The sequence below is a fragment of the Engystomops pustulosus genome, chromosome 4 (genome assembly GCF_040894005.1).
Source record: "Engystomops pustulosus chromosome 4, aEngPut4.maternal, whole genome shotgun sequence".
NCBI classification, from domain to species: Eukaryota; Metazoa; Chordata; class Amphibia; order Anura; family Leptodactylidae; genus Engystomops; species Engystomops pustulosus.
This window is the reverse complement of record NC_092414.1, coordinates 29,574,378-29,594,419: the sequence shown is the minus strand read 5'-3', so window position 1 is coordinate 29,594,419 and position 20,042 is coordinate 29,574,378. Positions and strand designations below refer to the sequence as shown.

Here is a 20,042-nt window from a genome sequence, read left to right as displayed (position 1 = left end):
ACCCAAACTCAAACCCGGCTTATACTAGAGTCAATAGAAAAAAAAAGCTAATAACCTTTCTGGTGCCCTCTGCAAGTGTTTCCTGCGATCACGGAAAAGACTTGCGGGGGGCTGTATACTGGGGGCATGCTGGCTGTATACTGGGGCAAGGGGCGGAGTAGCTATATACTAGGGGGAAACTGTGACCAATGTATTTCCCACCCTGGGATTATACTCGAGTTAATAGATTTTCCTAGTTTTTTTGTGGTAAAAGTAGGAGCCTCGGCTTATTTTCGGGTCGGCTTATACTCGAGTGTATACGGTAGGTAGTTAATAACCAATATTAACATATATCTTCTTTGTGTTTGCATCTTTTTTTAAGAGTAGTTTTATTTTATTACAATGCTAGAAAGATTATAAATTGACAAACATTTTTACAAAGCTAGAACATTTCAGAATCGATTATTTTATCGACCATTTCAGTTCTATAAGGGTTTTGTATGTCCTTTTACTAGGACTTCCTACAAATCAAATTCATTCCTCAAACTATTAAAAACTGCATGTAGGAAGTTCCAGACATATTACTGAGGAAATAACTAATATGCTAATGAGCCTGAGGCGTTCTGGCCAACGTCACTGCATGCCGGGTGACATCACCAGCTGTCTGCAACACAAGCAGGCTGGATCAGGGGAGAATATTTAATAAGGGGGTGTGCATAATTTACGAGCAGCTGGAGTCATGAGGCACTCTGGTGACATCAGCCGGAACACCTTAGACTCGTTAGCATATTTTTATAAAGTTATTTCCTCAGCAATATCAACAGCTAAGTTAGGTGAGGGCAGTCTACCATCAGTAATTTTAAAATTTGGGGGCTCTGTTTGGATTTCTCTAATTTTGTTGTTAATGGGTTTTCCCATGAACAAAAGTAAGGCCCTATCCACGGTGATGAGACCCCCACAGATCATGAAAACGAGGGGTCCAATGGGGTCCCACATACCTCCGTCAGCTCCATAGAGATTAATGGAGCAGAACGGTCATGCCCGGCCGTCTGCTCCATTAGTCTGACGGAACGACGAGGGGTCCAACGGCGGTACGTGGGAGCACTGAGACCCCCACTGATCAGCATGTTAGGCCCTATCTCGTGGATAGGGCCTAACTTTTGTTTGTGGTAAAACCCCTTTTAAGGCATTCAATTGGCCTTAAATTTACTTATTTATGCAGAATAAAAGGCAAAAATGCATCTGAGAATAAGTTGTGCAGTTTTTCAGAGTACAGAGACGTGCCACATATAGGCACAGAAAGGAGGACAGATGGAGTAGTGATGATGAATGATAGAATAGTTTTCAAGTGCCATGATATGTTTTCAGACCCTCTGAGATAGCAGAACAGTGGAAAACCCTCTCCCAGAGAGTGATGTCAATTTGTAAAAACTTGACTCCTCAAGGGTTCTATCATGGGGGCGCTACAATCTACAGATGTTGAAATAATTTATTTTCCAGATAAAGAGAATATTTAGCATCCTATAGTGTTGGACCTCTACGATGGTGTTGTAGGGTCATTCTAGGAGGTCTATACTAGGTTTGTTGATGCTAAACACAGAATTAACACAGCTTACACATTGCTTACACATTTCTCTCCCTTCTCCAGGTACCTTTCTCTTGAAGCTATACATTTGTAATTTTTCTGTTTATTTAGTCATATAGAGGGCTAATTTTTTGTGGGATGTGACAACATTTTTGGGTGGTTATTTTATTAGCGGTTTCTGTTTCTCTGTTCCTTTTCATTTATTTGGCCGTTTGCTGTATAAGTAGCATGTTAGCTATAGTCTATGGGCCAGTATGATTACATCAATATTCCTCTTATTTATTATGAATGTGTTGGTACCTAAATTGATCTATTGGGACTTTAACAAGTGATTATCTGATCACTAGTTCACATCATTGAACTGCAATACTCACATATTGCAGTGCTTTAATAATAATGTCAGCCTATGCCTTTGCCAGAGGCAGGATCTAGAAGTCATGTCCAGAGGACAGACCTTGATTTGGCTGCAGGCTGTCATCCGGGATATTGCGATTACAAGGTGACGGGAGAGGTAAGTACAATTCCGTACTATTCTTTATGGTTAAACTGCGAAAGGCTCATTAAATCAGCAAGGAAACGCTCTTGGGATGTTGCGGTCATAGCTCTCTTGCTAAAATTGTAAATGCTGGTATCTGCCTCCTACCTGCACAGTACCTGCTGCTGGCATAGTACTAGCAGCAGGTATTGAACCAGACCACACTAATCTAGTTACAAAGGACATGAAAAGGCAGAGCAGTGGTGCCAAAAGGTTAAACATGGCGAGGATTCTGCATACGACGATTACATGTGATTCCACTTACAGTACCACTGTATTGTTGTATCTCCTTCTTCTATTTTTATTGCAGCTCTAGCGTAGACACTCATGTCTTCTGGCATTGTTGGCAGATAAGAATTCTGAAAAATACAAATTATTAGTAACATGTATTCTTGTATATCTCTCTCTTTAAAAAAAAATAAGAAAATAAAAAGAATACTACACAAGAATATCAAAATCAATCATGAGTAATTTAATACCTGCATTATTGATGGAAATAAAAACAGGTTTCTTAGTGGTGAAAAGAGGCGATTATTGCTGTTCAGTAGTACGGCTGCCATATGTACGGCCAGTCCACATACAGTGACGCGTGAGCTACTCATGCCAGGAGCGCCATGTAGTGCTGGTCGGGTGTTGTTCAGCAATGTCTCCACAAATTTACTAGTTGCGTCCCCTTGCAGAACTTTGTCGATTTTGATAAGGTTTTTTAGTTCCTATAATAAATACAAATGTTAAAGTACTTGACAGAGAACTACAGAGAACTGCCCTTCCTTAACTTTTCCATTGACTGGATATCTCCAAAAACCTCCATTACGGTATGGTCAGCCTTTCAAAACAAAAAGATTTTGCCATACAATGTTTGTATGTTCAAATATTGTATTGATTTGTTTTCTGTGGAGCATTGAAAATGGTCACTTACCCAAGGATCTATTTACCACTAGGCAATGCAGAAGGGGGCAGCAGGGAGTTTATTTATTATATATATATATTTTTTTATAATTAGAGGTCCTTCTACTGGGGGAGGGGTGTGTATCTGCCCCCACCTGTACTACATACTACTAACATCAAAAAAGTTATTGCATCTTTAAGACACAGGTGCTGTTGATAGCGATGTCGCTGCACAGGATTTATCTCTTGGGCTCATGTGTGGCTCCTCCCACCCTAGTAACATCAGGCTGCTGCTTTATTATATCTGACTGGTTAGGGAAATCGAGGGAATCTCTACTGTATGTTTTGTTTTTTGTTTTTTAAATTGATCAGAAGCAATATAGACACCACCCCCTCCTTTTCATGTGCACTCATATACAATATTCTGTGGATAGGGCCTAACTTGCCTTTATGAGAAAAGCCCTTTAAAGCTGTACATCTCTGAATGGGAGAATTTCAAAGACTAGCAATTAAATGCTCTTATTTAGGACCAAAGCTTGTGAGTGAGATGGTCCAAATTTCCCCTTTCTCTCCATTATTTTGAGGAAAGCTGAACAGATTTTGTGGGCAGGCTTGGTGGTGCTGCTGCTGGTGGTGGTAGCGTTGGTGGTGTCACATCCTCCCTTTGCAGGAAAACAAGTGGCTTGGTAACTTGGAAGATGGTGGTACCGGCTGAGCCAACCAACGCAGCAGAGGGAGCCTCAGGAGCCTGCTGGCTTTTTGGGGGTTTCATTCACTCCACCTCATGTTTGCTCAACGGCCCTACAATGTAATACTAAACAGGTCTTATAGTGGTAGTAAGTTAACACTGATGCAAATACTTGTACTACTGGTAGTGTGAACTAGCATTGACACAAATACTTGTAAAACTGGAATGATGATTACAGTGGGTAGAGCATACGGCGGTCAAGAGGTGGGGCTACCTAATTGCCTGGATGAGCAGACTTATCTCCTTTACTGTGTTTTACATGAGAATAAAAGATGATTTTTCAGAAGTGATGGCAAGCAGAAATATGCAACAAGGACCTCCAGGGGACATGCATTATACATAACAGGGTACTGTTGGTGGACTTAGGGGGGGTAGGGGTGACAGATTTCCTTTAATGCAGTTCTTCATAGTGCCCTAAAAAGGGCAATTATTTCATATTTACTCCTGTCCCTAATCCCAGCAGCCTCCTTTCCCTACCAAAGTGCCCTAAAAAGGACAATTGTTGATATTTGAGAAGCCTCTGCCTGTCGGACTGACCCCATGAAGAGCAGCAACCTCTCCATAGCTCTGTCTCTGTAATGTTGTCTGGACATGTGATCCTGCTATTATACAGCAGAGTCACATGTTCCACCTGGCCAATCACAGCCATGCCCATAGCTAATATGCCTGTGCTTGCTAAGGGGATGCAAGCTGCTCAACTGGCTTCTCAGCAGCCATCCAACCAGCTTGTCACTTTTTTTCCCAAAACACTAAGATAAGAACAGTTCAGTAAGGAAACAGTGAAAAATCACTGAAGCCAGGAAGAGAAAACAAAGCTGTATGTGGGTTATTTATCATTAGGCAGCTCCTCAGGATTCAATAAAGTGGCTTTGACTGTTTAATTAAAGGAAACCTACCACTTCCAATAGGGCTTCTAAGCAGCAAATACCTTGCACCGGCTCAGGGTGAGCTGGTGCCGGAGCTTATTTTCGTTATGTTCCACGCTCGGCGCACCATGCGCGCGACTGTGCACGTGCCTGAATAGGAAGTGGTCGCAAGCATTGTGCGCCGAGCGTGGACCACCGTGCGGTGAAGCTACTTCCAATGTAGCTTTAAAACTGTTTAAGAACATAATGACAATAAGCGCCGGCACCAGCTCACCCTGAGCTGGTGCACGGTATTTGCTGCTTAGAAGCCCTATTGGAAATGGTAGGTTTCCTTTAATGTTCTTATGCTCTACTTGCTGTCTGGGAATTTTTCTTTTTCAAAAAGGCCCCGTAAATATGCCACTAGGGGACTGGAGTGACTGTGCAAGTTTTTAAAAACTTGCCATGAGTCTGGCTTGTACAACATTGCACTAGCAGTAGTGATAAATAACCCCCTAAACAAAAATAGCTTCAGTGAAAAATCACAAATGTGAAAAAGAATGTTAATCCACCCTTATGTGATTTTTTTCACATAAATACGATCCTGTACTTCTCTGTGATGTCCTTTATAGTGCTGCTTCTAATTCTGAGTTTATAAGAAAGAGACAGGAAGCAGCATCTCCTGTTCTGTCCATATGTTGTCTCATGGCAGCCGGTCTCAATACAAGTCACAAAGTGGTTATAAGGAGTAGTATTCCTCATGTAAACATGACATGACACCTGAAAGTGTAGGTACAGCTTCACCAACATTGTACTGTACTTAGGTAAGCACATCTGTTCAATATCACACACCTCGAATATTAGGATATACAAAAAATTTAAGAGTATTTGTTAAATACTTACAGTCACTGTCTTCTCATCTGGTGTATTTTTGACCCCATAATATAAGGTTATTTCACGGAACACAGCAAGAAGTATGTTGACAGCCAACTCATGGTCTGGGATTTTACAATCCTTAAAGAAAGAAGAGGATTATATTGGAAAGTGAATGAAATTTAAAATTTAAAAATCCATGCAATCTTTTCAACATCATGTGCCCTATTCTTCCCATTTTCTAAAACCATCTTGTTCTGCCAAACTACTATAAAGGTGGTGATGATAAGAGCGGCTATACAGGTCCCTGATATTCTTTCCTCCAAATAACCATAAAAATTCAATCTTGGTTACTGTCGCTTATAAGAAGCTGTTTTGTGTGCGCACATCATCATTGAGTCCCTGTATACCAAAAGAGGCAGAGACAAGAGGTGAGGAACATAAGTAAGTTTAATTGCTTTTTTACACCGCCATAGGTTACAAGTAGAGATGAGCGAGCACTAAAATGCTCGGGTACTCGTTATTCGAGACGAACTTTTCCCGATGCTCGAGTGCTCGTTTCGAGTAACGAGCCCCATTGAAGTCAATGGGAGACTCGAGCATTTTTCAAGGGGACCAAGGCTCTGCACAGGGAAGCTTGGCCAAACACCTGGGAACCTCAGAAAAGGATGGAAACACCACGGAAATGGACAGGAAACAGCAGGGGCAGCATGCATGGATGCCTCTGAGGCTGCTTAAATGCACCATTATGCCAAAATTATGGGCAACAGCATGGCCATGACAGAGTGACAGAATGAAGCTAGATAGCATCTAAAACATCCAATAATTGACCCTGACACTATAGGGGACGGCATGCAGAGGCAGCGGCAGCAGCGGAAGGCCAGAGAGTGGCATGGCGACATACCCTAAATGGACTCAGGCTTCAAACCAATGGGTAGCAGAGAGGAACCAAAGGAGGTGAGCAAGAAGCGCTCAAATAATATTGGTACATGATAAAAGTTTGCCAGTATATTTTGTGGATTACACAGCAGGGTGGCGACAAAGTTAACATGGAAGCCATGAAAACAATCCAAAATTCTGCCTGACACAGCTCGTTTGATAAGGGGACGATGTATGGAGGCAGTGAACTAGTAGTAGATTAAAGGTGCTGCAGTTAAAACTATGTTAGTTGGTTCTTGGCATGGAGCTGGCGCTCCGCTGCCAGGCGAGCTTTCGCCAATCCAAGCCCCTGTCTCTAGGCTACTCCCCAAACAGCACTTCTAAGAACCTTTCGGATAAGATCAAGTGTAGTAGCGTTCTTATAAGTTTGGGATATGGCGGGTGAGGGGAATGTAAACATCTGCGCAAGAAGCGCTGAAATAATATCCGTAAATGAAAAAAGTTTTCCAGTATATTTTGTGGCTTACACAGCAGGGTGGCGACAAAGTTAACAAGTTTGATGTGGAATGCCCTGCAATAGCTCTTGGGCGGTGTGCCTTTTATCACCTAGGCTCAGCAGTTTGAGCACCGCCTGCTGTCGCTTAGCAACGGCACTGCTGCTGTGCCTAGAGCTACCGACTGATGGCGCCATGCCCACGGATGGTAATTCGGAGGAGGAGGAGGTGGAGGAGGGGTGGGAGGATTTGGAGGTATAGTAGGCCTTTGAGACCTGGACCGAGGTAGGCCCCGCAATCCTCTGCGTCGGCAGTATATGACCAGCCCCAGGGTCAGACTCGGTCCCAGCCTGCACCAAGTTAAGTGTAGTAGCGTTCTTATAAGTTTGGGATATGGCGGGTGAGGGGAATGTAAACAGATGCGCAAGAAGCGCATGATGCGCATGGAGCTGGCGCTCCGCTGCTAGGCGAGCTTTCGCCAATCCAAGCCCCTGTCTCTAGGCTACTCCCCAAACAGCACTTCTAAGAACCTTTTGTATAAGATCAAGTGTAGTAGCGTTCTTATAAGTTTAGGATATGGCGGGTGAGGGGAATGTAAACAGATGCGCAAGAAGCGCTGAAATAATATCCGTAAATGGTAAAAGTTTGCTAGTGTATTTTGTGGATAACACAGCAGGGTGGCGACAAAGTTAACAACTTTGATGTGGAATCCATGAAAACAACCCAAATTTCGGCCTGACAAACCTCGTTTGATAAAGGGACGATGTATGGAGGCAGCTATATGGACGACTTTTGGAGGTAGCAATGGAGACAACGTGTGGAGGCTGCTATGGAGACAATTCAATTTGGATAGTGCCTGTATGTGGCAGTCCAAAAAATTTTTCAAACCAGAGGAGCAGGTAGGTGGCCCTCCAGAAAAATGGAATAGATTGAGTGCCTGTATGTGGCAGTCCAAAAAATTTTTCAAACCAGAGGAGCAGGTAGGTGGCCCTCCAGAAAAATGGAATAGATTGAGTGCCTGTATGTGGCAGTCCAAAAAATTTTTCAAACCAGAGGAGCAGGTAGGTGGCCCTCCAGAAAAATGGAATAGATTGAGTGCCTGTATGTGGCAGTCCAAAAAAGTTTTTAAACCAGAGGAGCAGGTAGGTGGCCCTCCAGAAAAATGGAATAGATTGAGTGCCTGTATGTGGCAGTCCAAAAAAGTTTTTAAACCAGAGGAGCAGGTAGGTGGCCCTCCAGAAAAATGGAATAGATTGAGTGCCTGTATGTGGCAGTCCCAAAAAATTGTTTAAAACAGAGGACCGGAAAGGTGGCCCTCCAGAAAAATTGAATAGATTGAGTGCCTGTATGTGGCACTCCCAAAAATTGTTTAAAACAGAGGACCGTGTCGGTGGCCCTCCAGAAAAATTAAATGCATAAAGTACTATACCTAGAGCCAGTGGGCCCTGTCAAAAAACAGCCAGTTTCCTCTGCTTTACTGTAGAAAGAGGAGGAGAAGGAGGAAAATGAGGAGGAGGAGGAGTGGATAAATTATTCAGGTTGAGCTTCCTTCACCTGCTGGAGATTTGAAATTAGGAGAAATCCATGCTTTATTCATCTTGATAAGCGTCAGCCTGTCAGCGCTGTCAGTCGACAGGCGTGTACGCTTATCGGTGATGATGCCACCAGCTGCACTGAAAACCCGTTCTGACAAGACGCTAGCGGCAGGGCAGGCAAGAACCTCCAAGGCGTAGAGCGCCAGTTCGTGCCACATGTCCAGCTTTGAAACCCAGTAGTTGTAGGGAGCTGTGTGATCATTTAGGACGATGGTATGGTCAGCTACGTACTCCCTCACCATCTTTCTGTAAAGATCAGCCCTACTCTGCCGAGACTGGGGACAGGTGACAGTGTCTTGCTGGGGTGACATAAAGCTGGCAAAAGCCTTGTAAAGCGTACCCTTGCCAGTGCTGGACAAGCTGCCTGCTCGCCTACTCTCCCTCGCTACTTGTCCCGCAGAACTACGCACTCTGCCTCTAGCGCTGTCAGAAGGGAAATACTGTTTCAGCTTGTGCACCAGGGCCTGCTGGTATTCATGCATTCTCACACTCCTTTCCTCTCCAGGGATGAGAGTGGAAAGATTTTGCTTGTACCGTGGGTCCAGGAGAGTGAACACCCAGTAATCGGTGCTGGAATAAATTCTTTGAACGCGAGGGTCACGGGATAGGCAGCCTAGCATGAAATCTGCCATATGCGCCAGAGTACCAACGCGTAAGAATTCACTCCCCTCACTGGCCTGACTGTCCATTTCCTCCTCCTCCAACTCCTCCAACTCCTCTTCTTCTGCCCATACACGCTCAACAGTGTAGGACTCAACAATGGTCCCCTCTTGTGTCTCGCCAACATTCTCCTCCTCTTCCTCCTCATCCTCCTCCACCTCCACCTCCTCCGATATGCGCTGAGAAACAGACCTAAGGGTGCTTTGGCTATCAACAAGGGAATCTTCTTCCCCTGTCTCTTGTGAGGAGCGCAAAGCTTCCGACTTCATGCTGACCAGAGAGTTTTTCAACAGGCCAAGCAGCGGGATGGTGAGGCTGATGATGGCGGCATCGCCACTGACCATCTGTGTTGACTCCTCAAAGTTACTCAGCACCTGACAGATATCAGACATCCACGTCCACTCCTCATTGTAGACTTGAGGAAGCTGACTGACCTGACTACCAGTTCTGGTGGAAGTTGACATCTGGCAGTCTACAATCGCTCGGCGCTGCTGGTAAACTCTGGATAACATGGTCAGTGTTGAATTCCACCTCGTGGGCACGTCGCACAACAGTCGGTGAGCGGGCAGTTGGAGGCGGCGCTGCGCTGCCCTGAGAGTGGCAGCATCTGTGCTGGACTTCCTGAAATGCGCACAGATGCGGCGCACCTTTGTGAGCAAATCAGACAGATTGGGGTATGTCTTGAGGAAACGCTGAACTATCAGATTTAACACATGGGCCAGGCATGGCACATGTGTCAGTCTGCCGAGTTGCAGAGCCGCCACCAGGTTACGGCCGTTGTCACACACAACCATGCCTGGCTTCAGGTTCAGCGGTGCCAGCCACAGATCAGTCTGCGCCGTGATGCCCTGTAATAGTTCTTGGGCGGTGTGCCTTTTATCGCCTAGGCTCAGCAGTTTGAGCACCGCCTGCTGTCGCTTAGCGACGGCACTGCTGCTGTGCCTAGAGCTACCGACTGATGGCGCCATGCCCACGGATGGTCGTTCGGAGGAGGAGGTGGAGGAGGGGTGGGAGGAGGAGGCATAGTAGGCCTCAAACACCTGGACCGAGGTAGGCCCCGCAATCCTCGGCGTCGGCAGTATATGACCAGCCGCAGGGTCACACTCGGTCCCAGCCTCCACCAAGTTAACCCAATGTGCCGTCAGAGATATATAGTGGCCCTGCCCGGCAGCACTCGTCCACGTGTCCGTGGTCAGGTGGACCTTGTCAGAAACGGCGTTGGTCAGGGCACGGATTATGTTGTCTGACACGTGCTGGTGCAGGGCTGGGACGGCACATCGGGAAAAGTAGTGGCGGCTGGGGACCGAATACCGAGGGGCGGCCGCCGCCATGAGGCTGCGAAAGGCCTCGGTCTCTACTAGCCTATAGGGCAGCATCTCCAGGCTTAGCAATCTGGAGATGTGCACATTAAGGGCTTGGGCGTGCGGGTGGGTTGCACTATATTTGCGTTTCCGCTCCAGCGTCTGGGGTATGGAGAGCTGAACGCTGGTGGATGCTGTGGAGGATCGTGGAGGTGACGATGGGGTTTTTGTGGCAGGGTCCTGGGCAGGGGGCTGACTATCAGCTGACACAGGGGAAGGAGCAGTGGTGTGCACGGCCGGAGGTGAACGCGCTTGTTGCCACTGAGTGGGGTGTTTAGCATTCATATGCCTGCGCATACTGGTGGTAGTTAAGCTAGTAGTGGTGGAACCCCTGCTGATCCTGGTTTGGCAAATGTGGCACACCACAGTCCGTCGGTCATCCGGTGTTTCCTTAAAGAACCTCCAGACTTCTGAAAATCTAGCCCTCGCCGCAGGAGCCCTCGCCACGGGAGCTTCACTAGTTGACACATTTGGCGCTGATGCACCAGCTCTGGCCCTGCCTCTCCGTCTGGCCCCACCACTGCCTCTTCCAACCTGTTCTGGTCGAGGACTCTCCTCCGTCTCAGAAGCACTGTGTTCACCCGGCCTCTCAACCCAGCTTGGGTCTGTCACCTCATCATCCTCCGATCCCTCAGTCTGCTCCCCCCTCGGACTTCCTGCCCTGACAACAACTTCCCCACTGTCTGACAACCGTGTCTCCTCATCGTCGGACACCTCTTTACACACTTCTTCCACTACGTCAACAAGGTCATCATCACCCACAGACTGCGACTGGTGGAAAACCTGGGCATCGGAAAATTGCTCATCAGCAACCGGACAAGTGGTTTGTGACTGTGGGAAGGGTCCAGAAAACAGTTCCTCAGAGTATGCCGGTTCAAATGGCAAATTTTGCTGGGAGGGGGCAGACTGGGGGGGAGGAGGCTGAGGTGCAGGAGCTGGAGGAGTGCCAATTTCGGTGACATGGGTGGACTGCGTGGAAGACTGACTGGTGGACAAATTGCTCGAAGCATTGTCGGCAATCCACGACATCACCTGTTCGCACTGTTCTGGCCTCAACAGTGCTCTACCACGATTCCCAGTAACTTCAGACATGAACCTAGGGAGTGTAGCTCTGCGGCGTTCCCCTGCTCCCTCATAAGCAGGTGGTGTCTCACCCCGCCCAGGACCACGGCCTCTGACCCCTGCAGTAGTTGGACGCCCACGTCGCCGCCCTCGTCCTCTACCCCTAGCCCTCGGGTTAAACATTTTGAAAATGAGAGTTATAACTTGTATTTTTTTTTTAACTTTTTTTTTTTGTTTTTTTTTTGTGTTTTTTAGTTTTTAAAACCAAACGATGCTATCCTATTGCTATGGCTATTTTCTAGCCAAGTATTACAGCACACTACTATGCCAGATGAGATGACGCTGAGTTATGAAAAAAATAAACGTAAAATAAAAAAGGAAATGGCAGACTGTGCCTAGTTGAAATACAACCCCGGGCCCTAATAAATTTTCCCACTTCGGTCTTTGCGATGGATATGTGCGTCACTAAAACACAGTGGTCGCAAGTCTGACTCCAAATTGCTCCCAATTTGATAGTAGATGCACTGCAGCAAGTACAGCCACCAGCAGATCAACCAGAAATCAAATATATATAACGCTACTGTAGGCGTAATTAAGACGTTTGTATTCTCCTATGGCTATTTTCTAGCCAAGTATTACAGCACACTACTATGCCAGATGAGATGACGCTGAGTTATGAAAAAAATAAACGTAAAATAAAAAGAAACTGGCAGACCGTGCCTAATTGAAATACAACCCCGGGCCCTAATAAATTTTCCCACTTCGGTCTTTGCGATGGATATGTGCGTCACTAAAACACAGTGGTCGCAAGTCTGACTCCAAATTGCTCCCAATTTGATAGTAGATGCACTGCAGCAAGTACAGCCACCAGCAGATCAACCAGAAATCAAATATATATAACGCTACTGTAGGCGTAATTAAGACGTTTGTATTCTCCTATGGCTATTTTCTAGCCAAGTATTACAGCACACTACTATGCCAGATGAGATGACGCTGAGTTATGAAAAAAATAAACGTAAAATAAAAAGAAACTGGCAGACCGTGCCTAATTGAAATACAACCCCGGGCCCTAATAAATTTTCCCACTTCGGTCTTTGCGATGGATATGTGCGTCACTAAAACACAGTGGTCGCAAGTCTGACTCCAAATTGCTCCCAATTTGATAGTAGATGCACTGCAGCAAGTACAGCCACCAGCAGATCAACCAGAAATCAAATATATATAACGCTACTGTAGGCGTAATTAAGACGTTTGTATTCTCCTATGGCTATTTTCTAGCCAAGTATTACAGCACACTACTATGCCAGATGAGATGACGCTGAGTTATGAAAAAAATAAACGTAAAATAAAAAGAAACTGGCAGACCGTGCCTAATTGAAATACAACCCCGGGCCCTAATAAATTTTCCCACTTCGGTCTTTGCGATGGATATGTGCGTCACTAAAACACAGTGGTCGCAAGTCTGACTCCAAATTGCTCCCAATTTGATAGTAGATGCACTGCAGCAAGTACAGCCACCAGCAGATCAACCAGAAATCAAATATATATAACGCTACTTTAGGCGTAATTAAGACGTTTGTATTCTCCTATGGCTATTTTCTAGCCAAGTATTACAGCACACTACTATGCCAGATGAGATGACGCTGAGTTATGAAAAAAATAAACGTAAAATAAAAAGAAACTGGCAGACTGTGCCTAATTGAAATACAACCCCGGGCCCTAATAAATTTTCCCACTTCGGTCTTTGCAATGGATATGTGCGTCACTAAAACACAGTGGTCGCAAGTCTGACTCCAAATTGCTCCCAATTTGATAGTAGATGCACTGCAGCAAGTACAGCCACCAGCAGATCAACCAGAAATCAAATATATATAACGCTACTGTAGGCGTAATTAAGACGTTTGTATTCTCCTATGGCTATTTTCTAGCCAAGTATTACAGCACACTACTATGCCAGATGAGATGACGCTGAGTTATGAAAAAAATAAACGTAAAATAAAAAGAAACTGGCAGACTGTGCCTAATTCTACTCAAACCCCTAATAAATTTTTCCACTTTGGTGTTTGAGGTGGATATGTGTGTCACTAAGAGCTAAACACAACGGTAGCAAGTCCCCCTGCTAATTCCTCACAATATGGTACTAGCTGCAAATAAAAAAAAAAAAAAATTATAACGTTATTGTAGCCCTAAGAAGGGCTGTTGGGTTCTTTTAGAATCACTCCTGCCTAACAGTAAGCTAATAGAACACCCTAACGCTTTCCCTGAGCAGCAGCAGCTCTCTCCCTAGCGGCATCCAGACAGAGAATGATCCGAGCAGTGCGGGCAGCGGCTAGTCTATCCCAGGGTCACCTGATCTGGCCAGCCAACCACTGCTATCTACGTGTAAGGGTACCACGTCATGCTGGGTGGAGTGCAGAGTCTCCTGGCTTGTGATTGGCTCTGTTTCTGGCCGCCAAAAAGCAAAACGGCGGGAGCTGCCATTTTCTCGAGCGGGCGAAATACTCGTCCGAGCAACGAGCAGTTACGAGTACGCTAATGCTCGATCGAGCATCAAGCTCGGACGAGTATGTTCGCTCATCTCTAGTTACAAGCCATTAAAGTCAACAAGTTTGAGCTATAAAACCAAATAAAGCCACTAATTAATAATGAAAGAATTGCGAGGTGCAATGGGGTACCACAATCCCAAAAATTGAGGGGCTATGCTACGGATTACTTATCAAATTAGTAGAGTTGTACAATATCTCTATAAAAAAGGGTGGGGGGCGGCTAAACAGATAGTTCGAAGACTTCATTACTGATTTAATATATAGTTAATCATCTTTTGATGTAGAAACTTCCTACCTTTATGGCTTTTTCCACCAATTCGTTCTTGCCCTCCAGCATCGCTATACCAATAAAGTCTCTGAGTACTTTGTAGCTGTTACCACAAACCAGGAACTGATCGATCTGACTTGTGTCCTGCAATAAAAGAATTCGAGGATTAATGTGTATATATTTTTTGCTTTTCAGCATTTATCAACAAACAAGTATGAGGAGCGCCTGTATTCTTTTAAACCCTTCATTCCTCTTCAAACCCTTCATTGATTTATAAATTTAAGTAATTCATTTATTGTTTTGAGAGTGTATTTGAGTAATCATACACTGATTTTGTCTATATCTATATGTGATGCTACTCAATGTATTTGCTCACTCCTTACATCATACTGCATTATTCTCCCCTGCTTTCAAACTATTCATATAATGTAATTTAAGTTATTGTAAGAATCTATTTATTTATCTATCTACACACAGGTTATCTGCCGGTTGTATTATCTGTCTATTTTGGTCTGAAGAAGGTATTTATAACCGAAACATGTTACCTAGACTTTTATTTTTATCACTGTTTGTTGTTTTATATAATAAAAGATTTTCAATTCAGATTACAGGCGGTCCCCTACTTAAGGACACCCAACTTACAGACAACCCATAGTTACAGACAGACCCCTCTGACCTCTGGTGAAATTTTCTGAATACTTTACTATAGTCTCAGATTGCAATAATCAGCTGTAATGTGTCTGTAATGAAGCTTTATTGATGATCCTTTGTCCCATTACAGCAAAAAATGTTTAAACTCCAATTGTCACTGGGGACAGATTTTTTTTTGTCTGGATCTACAATTATAAAATATACAGTTTCGACTTACATACAAATTCAACTTAAGAACAAACCTCCGGACCCTATCTTGTACGTAAACCGGGGACTGCCTGTATTTTCAGCTATTTATTACTATAGGCCTATTAGCGGGCCACGTTAGCTTCTTTCTCCCGTTTTTCCCGTTTTTTTACTCCACTTTACTTTCAGGGAAACAGGGTATGGTATGTTATTTTTATTCTTTGGGTCGCAACAGGAAGTAAGCGCTGAAGCTTCCTGTTGTAGGACAGCAACAAGACAACAAGCAGAGATCTTGGAAACCACAAGGAACTGATACAGAAAGTGTACTGGAAAAATTTAGAACTATTTATTAAAGTGGACTTTAAAGTAGATGTTTGCAGTTTGGAATCCTTGCAAAAAACCTACCAATGAGATATAATCACCTAATTGCCTACTCATATTTACCATGTCAGTACACCAAACACATTGCTTGAGAAAGCTTGCCCAACCGAAACCTAAATGTTTTTTTCACTTTTTTGTTTTGCTCTTTAGATACATTTACCTTAATTTGTCGCATTCCTTTTGGAAAAAGCCACCCCAATCCAGGATCTTTAAAATGCCCTAGGACACTGTCGAGACCATACAAATTTGCCAGTTTTCGAATAAGGTAAATCCTATACCAGTCGTTGCCTGGCGATGAGCATAACTTCTTCACACTATCCAAGAAATTCTCATTGGCAATTTCTGGAAAACAATAGGAGGGATGATAAAACAAATGTGTGACTTATTGCAGCTTAAATCATACATTTGTCCAATTTTTGAATTTATTATAATTAAACATGCATCAGTAACATTTTTTTAAAAACCCTTAAGGACACAGCCCAAAATTTTATCCATGCACAAGCCAAGACATAACCTTTTATCTGACAACGACATATGAGGGCTTCATTTTTGTGGTTGAATTTCCCAAATTCGTCTTTTTTTAGGGGTAAAAATAACAATGATAAAAATTTATAAAAATAAAGGTCACTTTACTTCAAATTTTTCTAATGTGTGGGAGGCAGGATATTAGGTACCGTATTTCTCAGACTATGAGGAGCACTGGAGTATAGGCGCACCATCAATAAATGCCTGCTAAAACATCTATGTATAAGGCGCACCGCATTATAAGGCGCACCTGATTATAAGCATGAATGACCGGCAGGTGGCAGACCTGTGTACAGTTCAATGCAGCTATTGTCTTTAAGTACGGTTCATATATGACCGCACTGGACTATAAGGCGCACCTTTGATTTCTGAGAAAAGCAAAGGATTTTTTGTGCGCCTTATAGTCCAAAAAATACGGTAACGGCAATATACATGTTCTTTAAATGTTCAAGTCAAGCTCCTGATTCACAAATGCCTTTTACCTTCTGAAACAGCCATTGCTGTCAGGAGATGACATAATTACTATGAACAATCTATACTTTCCAGGCCCTTATCATGGTATTCAGTCTCAATACTGTGAATCAGGGATCAAGCATTATTATATATAAATTGTCACATTCAAACCTGTAGTCACATTGTCCCCCTGTAGTGCACAAGGGGTATGGTATAGGGTAGTCATGGTATATGGCAGCATCTCAGTAAAAAGACTTCAAATAATCATGAGGCCTTGGAAGGTAGCATGTGCAGATTGGTCATGGACATTAGAGATCACATGACCCTCCACCTGCGGCCATTTTATGGTCAGGAATCTTTGGCTGATGAGGTAAAAGACAGGAGGCTTCACTTCACATATCAAGAAAGCGGAGCAGAACTAATGTATTTTGGTAAATTATCTTATATCCACGCTACAGAAAACTTGAAGAGAAGTAGGCAACCCCTTTAAAACTTTCCTTCAGGGGAACAGAATAAAACGGCTATTCTGCCCCTTATTTTTTTTTATTAAAACATTTCTGTGGCTCACTATTCAGGATAACAAAAAACAATTAAATCAGTGACCCCAGAATGATCAGGAAGTTGTTGTTGGGTAGGTACAAACAACTTATCTGCAGTTTTATCTAGAGCCAGATGTTGATTTTTATCCTTCAAAAGGATTTATTGCAAACAGAAAAAAGTTACACGCCGTAGTCAACATATAAAAAAATAATCCAAAAAATGACAAAAATATCCAAGAAACAAATACCTGGTCCACCCCCCCAAACCTCTCTCGGAAGTAGGGAAAAGCAAACCCATATATAATATTGCATCTGCTTTTGCTTCTCAACCAGATGTCCCCTATCAGATGTAGATATTTACAGAGAACAGTAAATAAATGACAAGTAATAGGTCAGGATTGAGCCAGAAAAGAAGTTGCAGCTGGGACAGGGTATAAAGAAGAGCTGTGTCTGTGGAGGTAAAGTGCTATTGGCCACTCTTTTTTTTCTATTTAATGCTGGTGGTCACCACTTTACTCACCTATGCTCACCTTTCCAACATATGCAAAGTGGAAACATACCACCTAGTTGGTACATCATATATAAGGTGGGGAGTAGGCCATAGTTCTTTTTCAGTGCACATAGATGAGGAGGATCAGGGTGTGAATGCTGAACACGTGAACACACCATGCACATCAAGTAGCAGTTCCGGCAGGTTGGCCAGAAACCTTCAAACCACCAGTTTCAGCACATGCGCAAGGCAAGGGACGTGACTCAACATGTCTCGGCTCAACAAGGTTCTGGCTGTTGTCACATACTACCTTGCCGGGCCTAGGGTCTAGCGGTAGCAACCACTTGTCTGTCTCCTCCTGGATCCTAGTCCACTGTTCCCGGGCGACATTGCTCCCATGGCTTTGCCAAAACTGCTGGTGCAGGCGCTGCACTGACTGGATGAAGAAGTAGGAGAGAAGGCAACTGGAGTCAAGGAGTGATGTCCAGCAATCCTGATTGGGGGTAGAATGTGAGCCAAAGTCCTGCCTACCTTGTGAGCAGTGGGCAGTTAAGGAGATGTAACGTCCTTGCCCAGGCTTACTCGTCCACATTTCATTTGTGAGACACACCTCAGGACTAAGGGTATTGTGCAGTACACACCTAATTTTGGTGTGTCTTCCACTGCAGCCCAGGTTTACTTTGCAGGTGCCTTGCCCTACATAAGGTGCTCAAGTTGTTAAAGCTTTGGCTTCACTTTATGGATGTCCCACAGTGTGCAAATGGGAAAAAGATACCACACTGCGGACACTCCCCATGCAATAGCCTTTGTTTCTGGGGTCCCTCGGAATGAGCAGTAGAAGTCAATAACGTGGCTATGGGTTGACAGCTGCGCCTTGGCACCTTTTCACTTTTCACTGTTGGCAGCCTGACCTTTTTGTCCAAACTATCCCAGCCTTTCATCCATGTAGGGTTTAGGACTCATCACTGCCCTTCTTCTCAGATTCTGCAGTTGGGTTTCATCGTCATCAGAGATTTCTTCTGATGGTCCGATATCCACTCTTTCATCCTCCTGCACAGGGTTTTGAGAATCTGCAACTATGTTTAGGACAGGGGCTGGTTCATAGGCCGCAGATTCCCAAATAGGAGAGTCAACATACAGAATGAGTGATTGCTCCATGACTTTTGTTTGAGACAACATTGCTATTTCCTTTAGAACTCCAGATCAGTCAGAAGTGAAAAGATTAGGGCAATTGTGCTACACCAGACTAAGGCAAGACTATATAGTCAGTTTAGTATTATGGTAATTCCGAAATAAGGCATAAGGAATTCTTTGCATAAAACATTGAAAGTAATGATGGCTTGATTTATGATGAGAAATATCACATTTATAATATACCTGTGGATCTGTCTGGAAATATTTCTGCTGCTGTGTTCAGTGCCAGCCTCACTCTTGCCACATCCTGAAGAAATTGTACTGTATTGGTATTCTGGTTATTGTTGCTAGATATGAAATGATCCAGAAAAGTTCCTTCTTCCGTAAAGTATTTGTCTTTGTGTAAAGGATCACTCTGGAGTCTTTGTTGCCTTTCAAACAACGAGTCCTAAAATAAAATTATGCACTAGTTTTTAACTTTTCCATATATACATGGAGATGTTGAGGAGATGCATGTTTACTGCATGTTGTGTACATTATGTTATAACTATTTAAATGGACAAAAGCTCACAACTCACACTATCACATTATCTCACGAAAGCAATTCTACAACAACAACAAAAAAAAGTAGCAAAATGACTTTCCATTTGAAAGAATGGACCTTCCTTAACATAGTAAGAAACATGACATATGTGCCTTACTTCTAGAGAGTTTACAAACAGCAAATAGACTTCTGTGGCGTCCAGCACAGATAAAAGGTTTTTCTCCACCGCACTGAAATAGTCTTGAGCGTATCCCATTATATCTGCAAAACTGAAATAAGGAGTTTATAAAATATAGGTAATACAGAACACTGCACTGCAAGTGAAGGGTGAAGGAAAATCGCAATTTTACATCCTCTACAAACTTTACCTGTATTTCAAAAGTAACTTCAGTATGATAGAGTGAAGCATTGGGGTTTTGTCTACAGCGTCCTTGAATGGGGTAAGAGATCGTGTCTGTCCTAGTTCTGAGATTACAAAGATAATCATTGCTTTTAATCATGTCATAATGACATGGTAAAATCATGATGATAAAACAAGAAACTTACCAATGTTGCCATATAGTAAAGACAGAAGATAGTTAATGACCTCCTTGTCAGGGGGAGTGTTATCTTTGAAGCACATGGTGCATATAATATCAACAAAAAATCCATTACACTGTTTCCGAAACTGAACATTTTTCTTTATGGATTCCCTAAAAATAGTAAAGACACATGAATACAGCCTCTTACTATATACATCAGAAGATTGATAATTTAGGAAATCTCTCATAATGGGGAACATTTACTTACCTGGTCCCTGCGCGATCTCCGAGGTGCGTTGT

At 43.7% G+C, this 20,042-nt stretch overlaps 1 protein-coding gene across 1 annotated transcript in view; it reads right to left on the bottom strand.

Moving 5' to 3' along the window:
* Positions 1-20,042, bottom strand: part of LOC140126320 (E3 ubiquitin-protein ligase RNF213-like) — a 218,326-nt gene that overhangs the window by 47,053 nt on the left and 151,231 nt on the right. The window contains exons 42-50 of the mRNA XM_072145609.1: positions 19,768-19,913; positions 19,590-19,686; positions 19,379-19,490; positions 18,921-19,125; positions 15,697-15,878; positions 14,346-14,462; positions 5,484-5,594; positions 2,579-2,812; positions 2,365-2,458 (exon numbers count right to left, since the gene is read on the bottom strand). Coding sequence (XP_072001710.1) covers positions 2,365-2,458; positions 2,579-2,812; positions 5,484-5,594; positions 14,346-14,462; positions 15,697-15,878; positions 18,921-19,125; positions 19,379-19,490; positions 19,590-19,686; positions 19,768-19,913 — 1,298 coding nt within the window. The remainder of the gene's footprint in view (positions 1-2,364; positions 2,459-2,578; positions 2,813-5,483; positions 5,595-14,345; positions 14,463-15,696; positions 15,879-18,920; positions 19,126-19,378; positions 19,491-19,589; positions 19,687-19,767; positions 19,914-20,042) is intronic.